Consider the following 19,085-nt stretch of genomic DNA (forward strand, 5'->3'; position numbering starts at 1 on the left):
CTGGGCCAGTGCATCACTGATAAATGTTCAGTGGGACTAATCACTAAGAAAACCCTGGTTAAGAGCGATGTGTGTAGGCTGTGTTCTTCAGACTGACTGTTTGTTATCATCTAGAACCTGATGTAGGTGTCCATCTGATACACGTTTAAGAAGCAAGAAAACAGGAGAAATGATCTACATCAGCTTCTGTCATAATATGTTATATTAGCATAGGGCACCAGAGCTCAAAACCTTCCAAAAGTCCAGCCATTCACAATAAGTTTAGTAACGGTTTATTACACATAACTCTGAGCTTGATGTAATGAGCCTTTTGCATCTGTTCCAGGTGCAAACTTCACTGTGGATAAAAATGGCTCACAAAATCCTGTGCAGTTTATGGCTTATGTGCATGGAAAAACACAAACTGCACTCCTCTGCAATATGCATATTACTGCTGTCCAGCAGTAGTAGTACCCATAGTACCCAATAGTACCCATTTTGGAGATACAAGGTTTTTGTGTGACAGTGACAATATGCATTTGACAAAGGGCAAGGGGCACAGAGTGGTAGGAAAAGTGAGTTAAATGTGTTTGGAGACATCTGAAGTGCAGCTGATCACATATTCCACCCATTAGATATTAGGCTCCAGCCATGGATGTAACAATACAGCCACAGTTAGATAAGATGTTCTGCTAATTAATACAGAAGTAAAATCACTTTATTTTTACTAACAGTTTCTATAATGTGAGATTCTGAACTGGTTTACTTGCAGCATTAATGGCAGCATTTTAATGACCATTTTGTAGTGTGTTTAATATCGTATAACCTAGTCTGACTGACACCTGATCCCTGATCATTCAGCGTAGTGTGTGTGGGTTCACCCTGTGAACTGATATCTTTACGGTTTTATTTTACAGGGTGGTGAATATGTTATTATACAGGTATGTATAATATGTGTGTATTAGCCTCATATTCCTTAAAAGCACAGTTACGGTCTGGGTAAAACCAAAGAAAGTCTCCCGCTGTTAAAATTCAGCCAAAACTTAAAAGAAAAGATGTGGTGAAAGTGTTCCCCACATGGTTTTGGCAGCAAGAGCAAAAAAAAATGTATCAAGCTGGTAAACATCTGAAGGAAATGAGGCTCAAATGCAGTGAAAGGACTACAACCCCTGTTTAGTTATCATGTTCCACTATAAAATAGTTGCACGCTGCAAACTCTAAACTGTATCACTCATTACTGTGAATCAGTTCTGTCAATGGCAACAAAAGAGACCTGAGGGCAGTCTGGTAGAATGGTAAAAACAAAGGATTGAAAGTGCATTGTCCTTAAAACAAGTCCAGTCGGGACATCCCTAGTAAAAGCAAATCACTTAAAAAATGTAGTATTGTAAGAATTTACTGGAGTCATACTCAAACGTATGGCCCACTGTTCTTTCTCTAATATTGGCAAAATAATTCATCATATAAAACTCTCCCAACACTGTATTACATATGACATCAAGATACAGCTCAGCAACACACATGCCCTAATCAAGGCCTTCTGGAATTACTCCCAACTGCATTTCCCCCATAAAAAACACACCACTCTTCCTCTGATTCAGATAAGTCAAGATAAATCATCATCTATGAAAACTGTTATCGACTGCTTAACCATAAGTGTTCACTATCACACTATCAGATGTGTCTCCGCCTCACCTCAGAGAGTGTGAGTCATGTACAACAGCTCAGGAAGAACGAGGGGAAAAAAAAAGAGCGTCAGGCAGACGGACAGAAAACACAGCAGCACATGACGGACAGTCTGTAAGGAATAACGGGCCGTGGGCCATAGTGCCTAAAATAGCCCTGGCTCCATAAAGAGAGCAATTAATGGCGGTGGGGGCCACCTCCACGCTGCCGCCCCATCGAGAGGAGTGTGATTACAGTGTGGAGTGGGGGAGGAGGGCGCGCACCTGGACGCTCCGTTTCACTCCGACCTCTGCTGACCCTGCCTGGATGGACCCAGACAGAGGAGTTAGGCAGTACCGGAACAAATGCTCTAAAACCCTACTTGAATTTCAGCTTACTGAGGCGGGCTTACTGAATCACTCAACTGCTGTCTATCTAGCACTGCCGATTCTGCTTCTGCTATGATTTAGTCTTCTGAAATACAAAAAGAACCCACTTATAAACGCCCCAAATTTGGAGACTTCTGTAATCGCAAAGCGTCCAAAAGCCTTGTAATACATCCGTCAGAAAAGCACATTTCTGATATGACTGGGAATGTGGTATATACTGTATGATGTATGAGTGGTAACTGAATTAAATATATGTCGATTAAATATTTAGTCTAGAGAGTGTGTCTGTGTGTATGTTCATACCTTTAGCTTGGGCAGCAGAGCTGTGTGAGTAGCCCAGCGAGAGGAGAGCCATCTCGATCAGCTGATTGAAGAGCATGTCCTTCCTGACGAGCACAAACTCTGCATGCTCTTCTCTGCTGTCAAACTCTATAGGGTTCTCGTAGTGCTCCACCACACAGAACACTGGCAGCATGTTCCCTAAAACACACAACATACACAAGAACATTAAACCTTATATATGCAATATATTAAATACTTAATACATACAGTACTGTACAGATGTAGATGCAGATGCAGATTATTTTATATTGTGTAGGTGCTCATGTCACACTAGAGAGAAGTTCTCCAGCCAGCTCCCTGTAACTGCAGCACCTCCTCCCTGCACACCATATAGCCCAGAGGTTTACAAATCTCTGTAAACACTTCCCTACTATTACACTTTCCTACTTCCCTATGAATCCTTGTCCAAAGCAGTCATGTGTTCGGGTTTACTGTGCAAATATCACTTAATACCAGCCAGCTGAAAGACTCCACTGCTGAAATTTGGAGGAACTTGGAAGACTCACTACATTTATTTTCTACACAGGTCTCAGTCAATGTGTGTGTGTGTGTGTGTGTGTGTGCGTGCGTGTGGGGAGGAAGTGGGGAGTAATAATAAAGCAGAACATCATAAGTTTGGTTTGTGAAACCCGAGGCGTGACCTTCTTGAGGATGCCAACGTTTTCTGGCAACTAATCAATAAATAGGGTAATCACAAACAGATGCCAAAGAATGTGCTGAAGCGGGGGATGTTCCAGTTTTAATAGATAAAGATCTAACAATAAAGACTGCTGTGTAGGTTCATTTTAGGATCAATACGTGCTTTGTTTGCTGCAAGCTGAGATGAGCCCATGCTAAATATTATTCTGCAGAAACAATGCCTACCGAAGCCTCCAAAAGTTCAGCAAGCGCTCGTCAGAGGTTCACCCCGTTGCCTGTTCTGGACAAGCAGGGGGCTTCAGAGAGACAGCAAGGACCACAATGTCACGACTGAGAGTTCAAACTAAAATACATTCTGCCTCTGACAATATCATTACCCCAAATTATCCAGAACCTCATTCTAAAACTGCCCATCAAAGGCTTGCAACAATAGTATGACTACTGCTCGTCTGAATTAAAAAGACGCCTGTGCAGTTCTCGCCAAATGAAAAGAGCTGTAATGCTGTAATAATGACATGGTAAAAAAAGGAGACTTTTTCTAGCAAATGCCGTTTCACTCTACCTTTCCAGCATTGTGGTAACACTGACTCTCGAAATGATGCAACATCAATGTATGTCTGTCTCTAAACAAAGCAGCATACTGACCAGTATTACTAACTAACTAACTCTTTTAGAGCACACCCAAACTGAATTAGTCACTTTTAAAACTCTATACATCACATCCTAATTTCATAGCTGTTACAGAACAATACAGGCTCATTACACGAGATTAATAACTGAGTAATAAGCCTAGTTTACCCCTTACCACCTCACAGCCCCTACTCATATCACTCACTGCTATAACGTGTGAACATCAATAAATGTTAAGCGGTTAAAAAGCCAAGCGTGGACTTCCCCAGGCAGCACTCCTGAGTGGACAGGTTGCACTCACCCCTCTTGTGGCAGGCTTTAAGCAGGTGTGTGGAGGGTTTGAAACTGGCTCCGGAGAGTTTGGCCCCGGTGCTGCCGAGGCGTGAGCGACCCTGCGGGCTGCCGTTCTGCTCCAGTCGCGCCAGTTTGGCCGGAGGAGGCTTGGCCTCGCTCAGGCTGCTGACCAGTTCACAGTTCTCCTTCCCCAGGCAGGCGTCGCTGAGATGATCCATCATGACTCAGCTCCACTGCTCACTTTCACCTGGGGAAGAAAGGCGAGACCTCGCGTCAGGAACTGGACCCACAAAGTAGCGGCAGATGATGACATCCGCTCTTGCATCACATCATCTCTTACACGTGTGAGGCTTGTGCTAGACATGTAGGTCTTATATTTACAGTAACAGTAATACCCATACATGCCTGCTAAATTCTCCTACAAGAGGCCAGGGATTGTGCTGCCTTGTGCAGATATACCTGAGTGTGTATACACTATTTGTACTACCACTACCAATTAGTACTACTACTACTTCTATTACTACTACTAAAAATAATACTACTACTAATAATAATAACAATAATAGTGCTTTACAGACATTAAATACATTTAAGGAACAGGAATAAAGGGTAAGAATAAGCAGTGTTAATAAAATAATAAAAAATAAACTTTAATAAAAGATGAAAAGTTAAGAGTTTTAATAAAAAACAAGCTGAGACAACAAAAGAAACGGGAATTAATTAAAAGGAAAACATATTTTTTCTTTTTTAAGTTAATCCCGAACATAATTAAAAGGTTAAACTGACGTTAGCAGTTTAAAGGCAGAGCAAGAAAAATAAGTCCTGTAATTTACAGAACATTTGCAGAAGGCCTGGACACACACCTGGAGAGCTAAGATCACATCTTGGAACAGAAACAAACAGACATGAGTGACAGTTTTAGTTATAAGTATGTTTATATATCCCATCCCATATATATATATATATATTTTTTTTTTTTGAGTATAGTATGATATAGTCTATACATGTGCTCATTTAAATGTGTAGCATTTGCTTTATACATACATACCCAAACATTATAACTGCCTAAATTATGGCGACACAATCATAATCATCATAACTGCCTTCGCAATATTTTACAAATACCACGGATTTACACAAGTTGTGAGCAACAGTACACTGGACTCAGTTGTGCCTTATGCATGTCAAAATCCCTTTTACAAGCAAGGTTTACATATTAATAAATGACAGAAACGAACCCTGCTATAACGAAAGGCGCAAAACAAAGTGTACGAGAACCGCAACAGTTCGTGCTGTACTACTGATCCAGTGCAGCTAAAATAAGATGAATAAATAAAATTAGCCCACTTTCATAGAATCACGCTCATTTCTTCACCTTACACAACCTTATTATTAAAAACGCAACTTTGCTGCTGACACGTAAAAAAAAAACAGAGTTCAAGTATGTGTGTGTGCCTGTGTGCTTATAGAGAAAACTCCCTGATCCGAGTTAATGTTACATGGCATTTACAAGATTTCGTGCCACCACCACGTCCCCCGTTTTTTAGAGCATGTATTATGTATGCCTGTCCCACTGCAGAATCCCATGTGGAGGGCAAACAAGACGGTTTTTGTGCAAACGCATTAATTTGCTGAGGATTCCACCCCAGTGATCACTGCACCGTACAGCAAAGCTTTCCACCGAGCACCAGGAGGCTTGTGTAAAAAACACATTCAGAGCACAAAACCACTTTATAGACTGTGTGCCACTGTTCTGGGGATGGGAACAGTAGAGAAATAGGCGTGTGGGATCACTAAATACTTCTGCCACATGAATGTCTTAGTCTGGAGAAGGTGAAAAAAGAGGGTTGTGTTTTGCGCCCTTTTTTCTTTTTGTTTGGACGTTAAATGTTCGCTAAAACTACGTGTTATTAGAAAGTGTCGCCTTTTGGACACTCAGGTGTTTGAGCGATGCCACAGAAGGACCACTTTTGGTTATAGAAAGAAGTATTTTTTGTAATTCTTTGAGCGATTTGATAAATAAGAGCCATTCTGGCTCTATAAAGAAGCATTTCTGTAATGAAATTTGCGCAATGTGGTAGAAGACCCTAATTTGGTTCCATAAAAAACTAATTTCTGTAAAAGAGACGAGTGTGAGGAACCTTTAAATTGGTGAAGAACCTTTTGGATCCACTTCCTTAAACCTTGAAAAGGTTCTTCACACACACACACTCGTCTCTTTTACAAATACATGATTATGCAACCGAAAAATGGTTAACAAACATGTGCAGCACCTTTATTTTTAAGAGTCTCTTGAAATCACATGATAAATAAGTGTAAAGGTGACAGGTGGTGGAGTTTTTTTTTCTTCTTCTTAGCAGACACCACAAACGCAAACACACACTGTCACAGTGAAAATGCATTTCTGCTGGGGCCTGTTAACAAGTTTTACCACTTTAAGCATCAGGCTGAAATATTAAAGCAGTAAATTCCTGCCTGGCTTCATATAGAGCGAGTTTCAACCTACAGGGGATTAAGGTGGTGCCATAGACTTTAAAAAGCAAAAACTTTGTACTAACTGTTTATCCATTTGTCTTGCGATGCAAGTCATATTTCAGAGAGTGAAAGAAAAGGAAATCACCCACACACACACACACACACACTAAAAAACACAACATTACCAACAATAGTGGTCTATTAATCATGCCTGGCCTGGATTCCTGTATATGTTGTGTGTGCAGGACAAAAGATGAGGCACACAGAGAGGTAGAGAGAGTGAGAAAACAGCCCTACACACATGTACAGTCATGCAAAAGTGGAAGATGGGTCTCAAAAGGTGGGGAGAACCATGACAGGCATGAAATAACTCACCACTGGAGAACTGGAGAGCATATAAAGGGACGATCTGGGTGAGCAGCGTCTTGCAAGTTTTAGTTGAGGAGGAGGAGGAAAACTTTAGCGTTTGATGCTCGCGCTGCTGCCCCAACCGCGTCTGGCAGCCCCCTTTGCGTTAATTGGAGAGGGGTCAGTCCTCTGGTAGGAGATTGTCCGCTTTCTGAACGCTGGCATGCATGCTGTGAACCCGTGCTAAAGCGAAAACAGGCTAAAAGTGCGCTGTCCCGGGCTATAACGACGACAGGGTGGCAGAGAGCGCGAGCTGGTACTAGTTGTTCACGGGGCTAACGCTGCTGCTGCTGCTGCTGCTGGGGCTGAAAGTGAGCCTCCCTCGGTCATCGCCGGTTCACCGGAGCTGCTCGGCGTGAACAACGGTCTCGCGACGGTCTGTATGCATGTGCATGCGCGAGTGTGTATTTGATCGCGAGCGCGAGCGGGCGAGCTGTAGCCGCTGCTACCGAGGCTTTAAAAGTGCGATGTGCTTCTCCCCGTCGACGAAGGCGAGAATGAAGGCGTGTGTGTGTGTGAGAGAGAGAGTGTGTGTGTGTGTGCGTGCGTGCGTGCGTGCGCGTGTATGTATGTGTGTGTGTGTGTGTCAGAGCCGCATGGCCGCTTCCCCCTCCGCCTCTCACGCGGCTCTTCGGCTCGTTCAGCTCGCGCCCGGACCGTTTCTCTCTCTCTCTCTCTTTCTATCTCTACCTCTCTCAATCCCACCCTGCCTCTCTCTCTCTCTCTCTCTCTCCCCCTCCTCCTCCTCCTCGCTCTCTCTCCTACCCTGCCTCTCTCTCTCTTCCCTCCTCCTCCTCCTCCTCCTCCTCCTCCTCTTCTCTCTCTCTGTCCCCATTAAATTATTAGTTGTATTGACTCATCACTCCCCTCCCTCCGCACCGCTCTGCCTTTTCCCTCCTTCCCCGTTAAAAAAGGAAAGAAAAAGGCGCGTGAAAAATATAAACATATATAAAAATATAAATGAAAATCGCCAATAAAAGCCAAAACAACACAAAACAACAACAAAAGTAAAAAAGAAAAAAATAAGAATAGAAAAGAAAGAAAGAGAAACAGAAGGCAGAAAAAAAAGGGGGTGGGCTCGTGCAGGCGGGCGCGCGCGCGCGCGGACGATTTCCGGGCTGCGTAGGAATTTTTAATCAGCTTGATTAGAGTGAAGCGGCTGGCTGAACGCGCGAGCGCGCGCGCGCACGAAGGGAGCCGGCGGCCGGCGCGCGCACACAAACATTCGAAACATTCGCCTAGGCAAAGGGAAGGGAACGCGCGCGCGGAATGGAACGCGACGGAACGCTTCGAACGCGGAATGTTCGAACGTGGACGTAGGCTCCCCTTTCATGTGTGTGTGTGTGTATGCGTGCGTGTGTGTGTAGGGGCGATCGGAGCGCGCGCGTGAGCGAGCGAGCGCGCTGTAAACCAAAACAAAACGCAGGTAAATAAATGGAGGACATCTATCAGATCTCCTCCCTCCTTCTCTGTCGCTCTCCTGTGCAATTTCTGTCGCTTTGCAGCGAGCGAACGCGTGCAGCACTTTAGCGCGAGCGCGGGCACGGGGGGGACAAAACAACAACAACTGTGTGCTGCATGTGTGTGTGTGTGTGTGTTTAGTGCTAGCTGATTTAACAGCGATGCAGCGGGGCTCTATTTTCTCATCTCTACTAGCTAAGTTAGCTGCAGTCGTGTTGCAGTCTGGGCCGTGTAGGTGTCAGAATAGGTGGTTCCAGGACCAGGACTCACAACGCCTGGCTGTGAGAGAGTGGTGAAGCGTGTGAGCGATGGCTACTGCTGCCGGTGTGTGCCCCTCTTCCGTGTACGGGTACCGAGCAGGTGGAGGGGGAACAAGCCATTCCCCCACAGAGTGAGAATCGCAAGCAGGATGCAGTCGTAATGAAGTCAGTCCAGGGGGGAGAGTGAGACCTAAGCACTGTCTAAAAGCACAACTGACACTTTAACTGATTAAATGGGTGCAAAGTTTATTACAGCTGCCCTTATTCATTCAGTGGTACTCAGAACAGGCCTGTTTGGGTCTAGACTATGGCTCTGTTTAGCTACTGTATTCACAAGTGTGGTTGTTATGTAAGAGAAGGTTACTGAATATTCATCAAACGTAGTGTTTAATATGGTTACAGCTGAGATAATCCTATTCTATTCTAATACACTCTGCATCATTAGTTCTATGCAATAAGCTCTGTTTTAATGTGCAAAGTACATGTCCACTAAATAATGCTGTTTACTGTAGCTAAGATATAGATATAAGACATAGACATATGAGACATAGCATAAAAATGTTAAATCACAGTATATAAAGACATTTTCATGATGCATGAAATTTGGGGACACTGATTTACTGTCCCATACTTAATACGGTGATTTTTACTCCATGCAATTAACCAGGACTGATTATGGTCTTTGTAATGAAACATGGAGTTGTCCAGTGTTCTTTACACTGACCCCCACTACACAGAGCAAATGTGTATTGCAAAGTTTTGCAATATTCTCAAATTATATATATATATATATATATATATATATATATATATAATTTAGTTGTTATATCTATAACTTTTATCTATATCTTAGATATTTAGTTTTATAATATAACACAATAGCTGTAATGTAAGAGTTTAATGAAAGTGTACTGTCATAAAAGTGTGATGTTATATAAATATTATTAACAGCTGAGACAAAAGTGTATGCACTGCATCAATGAGCTATTCCACTTCTATCTATACTCCAATATATTAAGATCCGTCTACGATAGCAGCGTCTGTAATGTTCAGATGTTACTAGACTAGTGTTGTGTAGTTACACCAATATAGAAATATAGTAATAAATAGTTTATTAACAGCTGAGACTGTGAAAGCATGCATATGTATATTATTCAAACATTGCCATTTTAATCTACAATATTCTGTTATTATTAACTGTAACAGCATGCAGTGTCTTAAGTTGTAAAGTAAAAAAAGAGGTTAATAACAGTGTACTGTTATATATTTTTGCAGTATTGTAATGTAGTGTTTATTATCAGCAGAAATAAAAGTATTTATACTATATTATTACGGAAATATTCATATTGTAATCTGATCTGCTGCAGTATTTTCTATCCAACAAAAAAAGAGATAGCAATAAGAATATAGTGTTTCTTAACAGCTGAGATTGTGAAAGTGTGCACTCTACTACTGTGCAGTGCAATAGAACACAACATATGTGTTCACAACTGTGATTTAACTAGTTACAATTGTGTTATAGTGTTTAGCTGCAGCTGAGATTGTAAAAGCCTGCGCCGCAAAGTCTGTAACATGTTGTGCTAAGCGAAGCTGCTGATATTACCGTCAGAACGAGTGATAAAACCGAAGTGGCCCAGCGAAACAGGAAACCCACCAGCCAGCACTGCAAAAGCACGCAAACACTCGGCGAAGCTCGTAACGAGCTGACCTGTGACTTAATTCATAAAACATGACTGCGTCCAGGAGTGGCGTGGAGTGTGAAAACACTGTACGCGAAATGCTGCAGTGGAGGTGAGCTCTCGACCCCGACGTAGGCCGGCTGAAGAGTGTTCGGTGTTTAGATCGTTTCGAATTGATGTCTCTTGCGTGTGACCTTTTTTTACAGGTTGAAAATACAGTGCGTTTCCGGCGCTGACAAATTCGCACTCAGCGTATTACTTCTTGCTCTCTGGGGGTGGTGGTAGTGGTGGTGGGGTGGCGCTGCTGAAATAGCTCTGAGAAGACAGTGGCACAGGAGCGAGAACCCAAATGGGCAACGAGGCGATACTGTAAACAGACGTAGAAGAGTCTGTGAAAAGAGGGCTGGGGAGAATAAAACAGACAAACACACACACACTGCTGTGAACATGTTGGACTTAAGAAATGATAATTAGCACCACCCAACATGGTATTTGCCTGGAGATTTATTTATTTCTTCCCCACAGACGTTATTTTCATTCTGCTCAGCTGTTTAAGTACAAACCGTTAGCATTGCACAGCCCTTGTTTATCAGTCACTTAGAGGTTCATTTCGGCATCCATAAGCTGTAAAGCTGCGCCGGCTCTTTGTGTGCATGTGTGTGTGTTTTTTTTTTCTTCCCTCCCCAAGCCGCCTGCTTTATTCGCTCGCACCTAATGTACAGGCAGAGGTAGGCTGATGCGGCGGCCATGTTGAAATGCGCCACAGAAGCTTTAATATCCACTGTTGCCCGTCCAAGACCATCACGCAGCCTCGGCCGGCCTTGCCAGGAGGGGCCTGCCTCTGCCAACAGGTGCTGACACTGCCAAGAACCTTGGCACACACACACACACACACACACACATAATACACACCCGCATACACGCACACACACACACGCTCCCCAACAGCACCTTCTCCTTCTGACATCCAGAAGGGCATGGAGCTTCAGAGTGTGCCGGTGATTTGATCAGCCGTGATTATTATTTAACACTCAATTATCTAGTAGAGCGTACGGCGAAACGTGAAATATAAAGGGACCAATTTCGCCAAGCTGTTTGTTCTTGACGACAAAACACGACCGGTGCTGGTGCAGGCTTAGTTAAAGCATCAGGTAGACTAGCCTATTGAAAGGAAGCGTGTGATATTTCCGCATAAGCCGACTTGATTCTGACAGATCGCTGCCTTTCTACTCTTACTGATATTTTATAGCATAGTAATCACACTAGGTATTACAGTAAGTCTCTCAAATCAGAGATTACATTATCATCAACATCGGATGCTCTGTCCTGCTCTGTGCAATGCAGCCGATGATGATTCAGTTAAGTCTTTAGTTTTCTGTCAGCTCGTGTTACAGTAAGCCCTTAACATTTACTAACTTACAAATGTAGAGGCGTGTGCTCTCTCTCCAGTCATTACATGAGACGGCACATTAAGCCATGCGTTATTTGACTTTATACAACAACCAAAAGGTCCCGGAAAGTGACATTTTAAACCCCCCTACCACTGATTAAACGGCAGATGTTTGCGTCTGCATACAAAAGCAGCATTTCTGTGTGCAAAAAAAAATAAATAAAATAAAATGTGTTGAAATGCTGCAGTTAATTTAATCTTGCCTGAAATGTTCAGCATTGTCCTCCGCCTCACCCTCCCCTATGTGTGCAACCTGAAGTTTGGGCTTACTTGGAATTGCACATGGCAGAGAATCAGTGCAGCACACAGCAAATCAGCGATGGAAACGGTTCCTCATCCAGACCCCCTTCACCAACGCTGTCCCGATCGCTCGCGTAGGCGTTGTTTTGTCTCTGCGTTCGCCAGTTCTGCGACGTTAAATGTGCATTAACGTGATTATTGGAGCTCGCGTTATAAATCAGGGCCAAGTGTATCTCGGCAGTTTGATAATGTAACCAGCATGGGGTAGAGTCATCACTGCCCACTTCGCTCTCTCTCTCTCTCTTTCTCTCTCTGCAAAGCTTTAGCACGCTGGTGGAGCCAAATACACCAGATATCGAATTCAGTATTTTAGTTTGACACGCATTCCTTTCCTATTCCTTTGTTTGTAGGAATAGTCCAGCATTTTTTAACCGGATCTCAACAGGCCCTGTTTGGAACATCCAGTCAATTACCATGGATCATTTTCGTTCCTCTGCATAGAATTCAAGAGAAAAGCCATCGACTCAAAACACACTTTAATAGAAGCCAATAATGCTGTAGTGTGTTTTGGGTCAGCGGTTTTCATATGGTTTACTAAAATCACTCATGGAAATTCAGGCAAAATGACTGAACCCGTGCTACAGATGTGACAAATCAAGATTATGCTGAAAAACACTAGAGTATTCCTTTAATAACGTACACACTCTCATTGATGCCACTGTGCAGACCTAATCTGTGCAACCTTTCAAATAAATAAATGTATAATTTCTTAATTGCTATATGCAGTGGTAAAATTTGATGAGAGTGATACAGATATTAACGCTGCAGTCTCTCTCTCTCTCTCTCTCTTACTCTCAGAGACACAGATTCCCTTCATGGACTAAGCCTGTGATGAGCACTGTAAAAAATCCCCTTGTGGCTTTTTACTGTCTAAACGTGTGCCAGTCTGAGTGTGTGTTTATGTGTGTGTGTGCTGAGTAAGTTTAAAGGTACGGCACTGTCCCGAGGTTTGGCCGCAGCAGTTATGGTTCCGCAGCCGAACATTTAAACCACAAAAAGGCCCCTGCTCTCCACCGCCCCCGCAGGAGCCTGTATTAATGATTTAAAACCAATTATTCCCTCTCGGCACATGATGAGAGAGCGAGAGCTCTTTATCTGTTCACCCTCCTTATTTATTCCTCCTGCTTTTATCAAATTATAAAACAAATTAGTCAGAGAACAATCAACTAACATCAGTTTCAAGGCCTTGCAGATGACTTTTCTGTCACTGGAGCGGGGGCAGTATCACATGATCGAATAATTAGACCACTAATTTCTGCCTCGTGGATTGCAACATATCAACAATTAATAGAGTAAAGGAGACAGGGGCGGTGTACGTGTGTGTGTGAGTGAGAAAGAGAGAGAGAGAGAGTGTGAGCGGCTGTGTGTGACACTGTGACCCTTGGGAGATTTTAAACGAGAAAGACACTCGTTGCATTTTGTGGAGGGGGAAATAAACTGGTGTGGCTGGCAGTGCTCCTTGTGGTTGGGTGATGTATCGAATATTTACAGTCTATTCCGTTTTTTTAGAGAATACAATTAGATACTGGATTGGTAATGTGCTTTAAATTTAGCCTTATTATTGCATATCTACATTAAACAAACCCCACCGCTTGGATATAACAATAAAAATGGCTCTTTAGGTTGAAACTGCGCTCTTGGGTCATGGAGAGATACTGTTAACCAGCTATTATCCTATTATTATAAAGCAAGATATCCTGCTTTAACCATATCGCCCAGCCTTGCTACTTCTAGCGCCCCTGTGTGAGAGTCCAAATGCATCCCCAAAACCTTGGGTTGAACTTTAAGAGGAGCCGTCTTGTAGGCCGCGCTTGGAAAGAAGCTCTTAATCAACATTGTTTCTCCTTCTTTTTGTTTGCTCGCCTGACTGATCAAAGTGTTTGTCCTTCATGGGTCTGGAAAAACACTGTACAAGATTTGAATTGTCGTCACTGAGAGCTAATCTGTGTCTCTCTAAATCTCTTTCTCTGTCTTCGATGCGTGTTGTGTGTACGACTCGAGTGCATGTGTGCACGCACATCTGCTGCTGCTGCTGCAAAAAAAAAGAATATCTTTTTAAATTGTTTCTTAGGAGTATGTGGGTGGGTATTAACAACCTGATCTTTTGCAGCGGGCGCATCCGTCAGATGCACACTCTTCTCTTTCTATTGCTTCGACCAGAACAAAGGATTCGAGAAAACCTACACAGATCGCATAACGACAAGCATAGAAATAAGAGACAATGACGGCAGATCAAAAAACATATGGACGGCCTAAATTTAGGTTGTCGGAAATTTAAGAAGTTGAAGGTCCCGCTAAGCGCGTGTTCCAAATTCTATTAGGGATGGTACTGCATAGCATGATAACATTGCTTTTCAGATTTTACACCTATTTCGTCAAGTCGAACCATGGCGAAATCGACGTGACGCACTTTTCCAGTTTTGTTTCTGCGAGTGTGTGTCGACGATCGCACGGTCTGCATATGAAAGGGGCCGGAGATAAAAAAAGAAGCGCAGCGCTTCAGGAATAAAACAGGCACACGGTTGAGTCGAGTCGAGTTAAACATGCCGAGGCAGAGCGGTCTCGTCCAAAAAGTTGGAAAATGTGGCGAAATTAACCCCAAGTCTGAAACTGCACATTAAAAAAATGCGTCTGGGGTGGTATGCAAGGCTGTAATTGCCAGCCTTTTTACATTTTTGACTCAGAGCCCAGGAATGCACAAACAATGCCTATTAAGATACCGTTCATTATTATTATTATGACTGGTCTCAGCTTGTCATCAAAAAGCCTGCAAATCATTATTGCCTTTCTTCTCTATTAGGAATCATATGAGTGGTTTTCCAGAGGAGGTGGAATCTCCGAACAGCCACACATATCTTAAAAAAAAGGAAAGAAAAAAAGACGAGACAGGCACCTTACTGGCGACAGTCTAATAAATACATGCGCTGGCAGCTAAACAGGTATTTACTGGGCTCCAAACCACAAGTATAATTTCACTCTTTGCTGAGCTGTTATTTCACTGCAGCGTTCATTATGGCGGTGGTAAAGACGATGAATGGTTTTACCCTAGATATCAGTCTCGCCTTCACAAGCAAACCAAAAACACACACAGACCAACCAGGGTGCTCGCGTTAATGCACCTTGAGCTGGGGAAATTTTAAAGCCCCCCTTAAACCAAAAAAAAGAAAAAAGCAAGCCTGCACTGGGGGTCTGGGCTCTTGCTTTTCCTGTTTTCCTGCTATGGAAAGGGGAAGCGAACGAGTTGCAGAAGTGTGCACTGCTGCAAGTGGAGCCCTGTCATTTATAAGGGGACAAACCAGGTGTGACAGAATGGAAATAATTCATCAAGGATTGGATGGTTTGATTATGCTCTGAGGTGCTTTTCTCCCTCACCTCCAACCTCACTGAAGCACTGGGTGGGTTAATTGGTCTCAGAGGGTTCGTGGGTATATGTTGTTTCACTCTTTCTGCCTCTCTCTCTCTCTCTCTCTCTCTCTCTCTCTCTTGCTCTGTCTTCACTCTTCAGTCACCGCGGCATGTACGTACGTCGTCTTTTGTAAAGCGTCACGCCGCTCCGCTCCGACCACCCTCGTTGCCGCTGCTCCGCTCTTGCCTGTGCAAAGACGTCCTGTCTAACAAATTGGAGGCCAATTAAACAGGAATCTAATGCTGAGATGTGGCCTGATTGAGAGGGCGAGGGGGGCTATCTGCCTGTTTCTGAAGCTCTGAAACACACCTCGACTTCCTGCAGTTACTGGCAAGACGTTGACATGCGCTACTTTCATTTCAGGGGACTGATATAGTGACCTATATGTGCCCTAAGGTTCGCACACGTTTACAAACATCCTGCTGTGTGAAAGAACAAGAGGGCAAATGGAGCACTCACGCAATGGAGCATTGTGGCAAGAGGCATTGTATCAGAATACTATTCTTTAAAAAAAAAAAAACGTGAATATAATATATACTTGAATATAATATTTGATCACAATAAAACTCATATATTTACTTTTATATATTTATACTTATATATTTTTAAAACTACTTTAACTGCTTATATGTATTTTATTAAAGCACATCTGATGTTTTAAATGGCAAGTTACTGGCAAGACTTTGGCGTACATTCATTCCAAGGTGAGCAAGTCAGTGAACAGCTCAAAATAAGGCAATGCAGTGCTGCTATATGACAGTTCAAATCAGTGCCATCATATTTGTTCAGAAATTAATATTAAAAACGCAGCACACTTGTATGTTTCTCTGATTCAGTTTCTGGCAAGACTAATGAACTACTTTCATTTTACGAGACTGAAATAGTGACCTATATGAGCCCTAAACACAAAGACAGATGCTATAACTAGTGTCAGTAAATAAAGCTGTGTTCAGTACAGCGCTGTGGCAATGCTCAGATCAGTAGAGTGGTGTCTGTTCTAACAAAGCAGACCTGCATGTTCTTCTGATTTAAGTCGGAAGGTATTTCTCACACCTATCGCACTATATTTCATACCGTGTTGCAACTAAGCACCTGCCAATACCAGCCCTTAAACAAATAACTCAAAGGAAGCCCGTGTTACTCTCATTTCTGAACCTGCACACACGTTCCTCAGTTCAATAGCCTCGTGGCAGGGGACTTAGGGAGATCGGTATCTCTCTATGCAGAGCCGGCTGCTATCGCTATAACGATCGCAGCGGCAAGTGTGAAAATGAGGTTAAGTCATGCCAATAAGAAGGGTTAACCTGTTTGAGTCGAGATCAAGGCGACGGGGCTGGTTTCACACTAATGAGACAGTACAGACGAGGACCACAAGAAAAAAAGCAAAAGACGACCAAAAAAAAAAAAAGACTAAAAATGATCAGAAGCCTAAAAGCAACAGAGGGGAATTAACGCTCATAATAGTGCCTTTGATCTTAAACAGCACTTACAAGAACTGGCAGTGGCAGTGACAGGAAGAGCTCTGTGGCTCGGTTCTGCGAAATAGTGACCAGACAAACCGCACTAATTCTACCCGAGGAGAACAAAATCACCTGAAGAACAACAACCTGAAATTGTCGCCTCACTCGCTGAGCTAAAAAAAATAGAAAGGAAAGAAATGAGTGAAAGGTTAAGTGATGACAGACAGAAGAGTGTGCACTAGTTTTTCGACACTAGTGAGTGTATAGAAGCTCTATTACAATAATCACATATATTCAGTACCTATGAGTGCATAGATTTGCTTTTAAATACACACACAGGTATATATTCTGCATATTCCAGTTCCATTTTCCAGTTCACCCCATGTTAATTTCATATCTTCTTCATATCTTTAATGTATATACATTGCTTCTTATATCTAAATAGACTTCAGACTTTTTCACACACTCAGTATAACATATATCTGTATGCACCGCTTCAGGTGTGTTGCCTGTGCCTGCACAGAAGATTTACCATATTACTTTCACATATATTTACTACATATGTGTGTACAAATCACTTCAGAAATGCTGCTGTGATCTTTTACTGCATTTCTGTGTTGGTATACGAGATATACCATATTAATATTACACATATTCAGTACCTATGTGTGTATATATTGCTTTAGCAATGCTGCTGTGATCTTTAACTGTACTTTTGTGCCTGTATAGAAGATATATCCTATTAATTTCAGGACCTATATGTATATACTGTGCCTCAGCAATGCTGCGGTCATCTGCACTTGTGTGCTTGTCGAAAAATATTCAGGTTTTCAGTATATACATTTTAGTATATGTATATTCTGCATGTTTTCGGTCCAACAATAAACTAGCACCAGTCACTTTTACACTATATACCATGCTAATTTCACATCTTCTAAATCTTTTTGCTGAAGTTTCCAGTGCATGTATTAACTATCTGCCCACGACTAGTACAGTACATATGTACCAACTAATTTCAGACCTTCTCCCATATTTAGTACTTGTATAAATACAAATAACGTCAGCATGTATAACAATTTTGGTGCAACATTCATGTTTCCCGTGCAGAAATGCTGATTTTAAGACCTGCCCTATGAGCACCAGTGGTGTGTACAGTGCGTACATTCAGAGGTATGACTGATAAATGAGACATGAAGTGTGTTAGACACTGCAAAAGTGGCGGTGCCCACTCATCCCTCAGACCGCACTGGCATTTCCAAGAAAAGAAGGAAGGGACCGAGCCAAATCCTGGAGCAATGCTTTTCTTTTTCTACACATCCATCACCGAGCGAAGCTATGTATAGTGTTTAAGTGTTTATATGTGTGGCAGGGGGTTTTAAGCCCCTTCCGGATGAGGGTGGACGGCTAGATCTAATTTAGACAGAATAAGGTCTGCTTGAGAAAGTCTATCTGCGTGCTGTCGGCTCGTCTGTTCATAAGTAGGCATGCAAGTTTGCAAGAGACGGGCATGGATGAGCTGTGCTTTTACTGCATGTATGTGTTGGTATACGACATACACCATATTAATATCACACATATTCAGCACCTATATGTCTATATATTGCTTTAACAACGCTGCTGTGATCTCTTACTGCATTTATGTGTTGATATACAACATACACCATATTAATATCACACATATTCATCACCTATATGTCTATATATTGCTTTGACAACGCTGCTATGATCCTTAACTGCATTTATGTGTTGATATACAACATACACCATATTAATATCACACATATTCAGCACCTATATGTCTATATATTGCTTTGACAACGCTGCTATGATCCTTAACTGCATTTATGTGTTGATATACAACATACACCATATTAATATCACACATATTCATCACCTATATGTCTATATATTGCTTTGACAACGCTGCTATGATCCTTAACTGCATTTATGTGTTGATATACAACATACACCATATTAATATAACACATATTCATCACCTATATGTCTATATATTGCTTTGACAACGCTGCTATGATCCTTAACTGCATTTCTGTGCTTGTAGAAAAAAAGTATATTAATTTCAGTACCTATCTTTAACTGTACTTTGATATGAAGGGAAAATATTCGTGGAAAATATGATAAAATGATGAAATAAAACAGGACTGAGCTGACTGACTCATTTTCTCATATCACTTGCACATATGCATGCAGAATACACACCTTCTATATATATATAACATTATATATA

General features: G+C 42.2%; 1 protein-coding gene across 7 annotated transcripts in view; it reads right to left on the bottom strand.

The window, feature by feature from the left end:
• Positions 1 to 19,085, bottom strand: part of satb1b (SATB homeobox 1b) — a 65,040-nt gene that overhangs the window by 44,712 nt on the left and 1,243 nt on the right. For 6 of the 7 annotated variants that reach the window (XM_072692447.1, XM_072692445.1, XM_072692446.1 and 3 more), the window contains exons 2-3: positions 3,946 to 4,185; positions 2,337 to 2,513 (exon numbers count right to left, since the gene is read on the bottom strand). In XM_072692447.1, coding sequence (XP_072548548.1) covers positions 2,337 to 2,513; positions 3,946 to 4,159 — 391 coding nt within the window. In that variant the 5' untranslated portion in view covers positions 4,160 to 4,185. Of the gene's footprint in view, positions 1 to 2,336; positions 2,514 to 3,945; positions 4,186 to 6,788; positions 7,486 to 19,085 lie in introns of those variants that run through there. The other variant, XM_072692442.1, reaches the window with a different exon arrangement.

This window comes from Salminus brasiliensis, chromosome 1 (genome assembly GCF_030463535.1).
Source record: "Salminus brasiliensis chromosome 1, fSalBra1.hap2, whole genome shotgun sequence".
Lineage (NCBI taxonomy): Eukaryota > Metazoa > Chordata > Actinopteri > Characiformes > Bryconidae > Salminus > Salminus brasiliensis.